The sequence below is a fragment of the Bombus pyrosoma genome, linkage group LG10 (genome assembly GCF_014825855.1).
Source record: "Bombus pyrosoma isolate SC7728 linkage group LG10, ASM1482585v1, whole genome shotgun sequence".
Taxonomy (NCBI): Eukaryota; Metazoa; Arthropoda; class Insecta; order Hymenoptera; family Apidae; genus Bombus; species Bombus pyrosoma.
Window position 1 is genome coordinate 16,428,197 of NC_057779.1, and position 3,745 is coordinate 16,431,941.

At 31.3% G+C, this 3,745-nt stretch overlaps 1 protein-coding gene across 1 annotated transcript in view; it reads right to left on the reverse strand.

The window, feature by feature from the left end:
• Window positions 1-3,363, reverse strand: part of LOC122571741 (odorant receptor 22c-like) — a 24,497-nt gene extending 21,134 nt beyond the window's left edge. The window contains exon 1 of the mRNA XM_043735827.1: window positions 3,082-3,363. Within this exon, the coding sequence (XP_043591762.1) occupies window positions 3,082-3,363 (282 nt within the window). The remainder of the gene's footprint in view (window positions 1-3,081) is intronic.
• Between the last annotated feature and the right edge of the window lie 382 nt (window positions 3,364-3,745).

Genomic DNA, 3,745 nt, shown 5'->3' on the forward strand with positions numbered 1-3,745 from the left:
AAAACAATAATAGAAAGAAGACTGAAGAAGAAGCACCCTGCAGACCTCACAATAGAACAATAAACAACCTGGAAGATGGAGTCCCGCTGGGGGTAACCATCCACATGCTATATTTCATCAAAACCCAAACTATAATATTTTACCAAATGTCCTAATGGACAAATTGTAAAATGATTTATTTAAAAATAAAAAAAAAAAAATTTTATCTGTTGAGATATGTATAATTTTCTGTGCTGGACTGGGTTAAACGCGCAGTAAGAATACTTGTATGCGAGTATTAGTGTGCGGGAGTATGTGTGTGTGCGGCGTCTCAAAAACAGATGGATGTAAACTGTCCAGTCGTTAGAAGCATCTGGAAGAGTCGTCAGTTAACAGTCGGGTAAAGAAGAAAGTGCTGAGACGCGTACAGATATGTATCGATAAATATAATAGAGATCGTCCATTAAATAAATGTATAACTATTCAAACATTAATTAAAACTGTAAATTTTGTGTTCCCATAACATTATTTCAAAGATCCAAAATTCTCAACATTATCTTTTAAGTAACTGATATTTTGGATTATGATTAACTAAAATGTAGTTACAATGTAGTTTGTTTCATTTAAAATTGCATTCAACTGCCAGAGTTCTTTGCGAATTACAATGAAATTGTTTATATTCTTACAAATATCGAGGCCCTTCTTCTATAATATTTCTTTCGGTAGTTTTCATTTTTAACATATCATACATTTTCTTCTACATCGTACATAAAAATTTATTAACATTCATTTTCTACAAATTGATCGCTGTTATATAATTTTAGATCGCTTTGCCGTAAATAAGTCAAGTGTAAGGATGGGAAATAAAGAAAGCAATTAAGATACTAGACACTTTGCAGAATTCATATTTAGGAATACCAGTAAAAAAATAGAAATTAGTTTAACTTTCGCACAGCAGTGCTCAGGGTCTATTCGGACTTATCGGCAAACGACGGAAGTTGTCTATCTTAGAACAATAAGAAGCTGAACGTATCTTTAAATGATAGAACTCATCAGTTCATCAACATCAGTATTCAATGTAATCTCAAAATGTTGTGTCCGAACGAACATGAATATCGTCTCCCGTGCAGTTGATCGAACCGTCCGTCTTTCGAGGGTGTGCCATGTTCAATATCATCTAGATTGTAAGAATTTCAATAATTCAACTAAAACAATCTTATAATAAATAATAAATAAAATTATAAATAAATAAAATAAAAAATGTAAAAACTTTATTCTTTTTATTTCGGCGATTTACGGATAATTGCCCCACGGCGAGAAACACAAATGACAATGCCGGCGTGAAGATGTTAATACGTTGAAAATGGAAATTACCGAACGAGATAGAAAAAGGGCCTTAATGTTTGTAGGAGTGCGAATAATTTCATTGTACTTTGTTAATAACTTCAGTAGTTGAATGCAATTTTTAATAATAAATTTTAAAAATGATTGTAATTAAAAAGAAAAAATCGACCTGCATGTGAGAATAGAATCAGGTGCGCTTCCTTACTTCGATGCTCGGGAGCGCACAAGATTCGTCGGGTAAACAGGCGGACCTCGCTTTCTCAGTGATCGTCTTTTCGTTATTGTGATATCAAATTTGAAGTTTTTCGGCTTTAATCAAGCCGTTGTGTGATCCCACCTAATTATATTTCGAACAATAGTTTATAAATGGAGAGCGACATTTGATTGTAATACCAAGAGTATATATTATACTGTTGCCGTTCTTAATGGTTGCTCAAGCGCAGATTCCGAGTTAAGTGGATAACCTTGTATACATTATAGTATATGAAAGTACTGAATACCCGATTACTGTTTATAGTTTTACATTTTATGAAGAGCTTCAAAATTTCCAAAATTTATGAAATTTTGGAAACTCAAGGCTTATGAAAGCTCAAGATTTACACTTATCAGATGTCAAAGAGTTTTAAACTGATATCGAATCATATTCGAAGTGATTCGAATTTTTCGCTTTGCGTTCGGAGCGTTTCGAAGGTTTTCAAGGCGCATCACTGCCTATAATATGGGAATAAAAGTTACATGAATAATACTTTTGAAATATAAAAACTGTGATAAATCAGACTATAATGAATAATATGAATAATAAGAATAAAATGTAATAAAGATTAAGTTATAATTGTTAATATCTTAAGAAAAATAATGAAAATACGTATATTCGTAACCTACAGAATACATAAAAAAAGGAGTGAGCGTTTTAAATCCGAATATCCTTTGAACAGGTTTCCAGTGCTATTGCTTTGAGAGATTATTTGCTGTTACGAAGGAAATCCTTTGGTGATAATTTAAAAATTAAAACTTTGTTTTATAAAAACATTGTTGTTCGTCGAACAATAATGCATACAAAAGTCAATATTGGAAAAACAATGCAAATAGTCGAAGAAGATCTAATACATTAATTTTCCTCTAATAATTAAATAATTAAATTTACTCTATTTATAACTTTTTTGTGTAAGGTAGGTAAAAAGTTATTTCATTTTTTATGTTCAGTTCCTTTTCATTCATTGTACGTACAATGCCTCATGAAAGTATTTGGACACTTGGAATAGAAAATTTTTATGTCTTATGTATAATATTTATGTACTATCTATGTTATATAAAACATTTTGAAATTTCATTAGCACTCTACTATCATGATTATATAGATAAAATCTGAAATCAATCTGGAAATAGATATAGATATTACAACGTATTTATTATAAATGTATATTTAGCAATAAATTAATATACAGCATGAATAGTCATTATAACAGTATAGTTAGTATTCAATATAATCCTACTGAAAACTTTATTAATATAACGGTTAAATGCGTTTAAGATCTTTGTGAAATAACCGCGCTAAATATCTTGTAATTGCAATATTATTGTTTTAAGTTTGTTTCGAACTGTACCAATAAAATCACAATGCACAAAATGTTTTGTATAACAGACATGATATATTCATAAAAAGTTTGTACAAATGTGCGAATACGTTTGTGAACAACTGTATCTGCGTCGTTGTATTTTTTTACATTGAATATTACGAAGAAATGAATAAGAACTTACTTGAAAAGAGTCGTGCTTGATGAAACATATGAAAGTGTGAACAGCAATTTGACTCACACTCGTTACCGCGGAGAAAGATTTAGAAACAATGACCATATCGTCCAAATGTAAATAAATCGAATACATCAAAGGTAGAAGCATCATAATGGCACTAATAACGGTAGCTATCTGTAGAATTTTGAAACCAAAGACTTTATTCCTGCTGCTGCCGACAGGGAGTGGCCAAGAAAAACACAAAGCTACGCTAAGCCAAGTAATGTAGATGACTTTCTCTGGTGTCATTCCTTTGCCTTATGAATTGAATGAAATACATAGAATCTAACTGATAGAATAGAACGATATACAGTAGATTCTTGGAAGTCAATTATACTGCTTTAAAAGCATCTATATAATCACAGGCGTTAGCTGCATACAATTGTTTTGTATCCACGAGAAGTTTAATAAATTATATCTAGTCAGCGTAGTACTTCGTGCCAGTGTCGGTTAATAACTTCCCTCGATGTAATTATTGCGTTGCTAGCTGACTTGCAGATGGCAATTATTAGTTGCATTATATATTGACCTGACATATAGTATCGAACGGATGCAAAGGGAAGTTATCACGCAATAGGACTATAGTCGATCCAACGAAACGATGCAGTAAATATAAATAAGTGCACGTGGT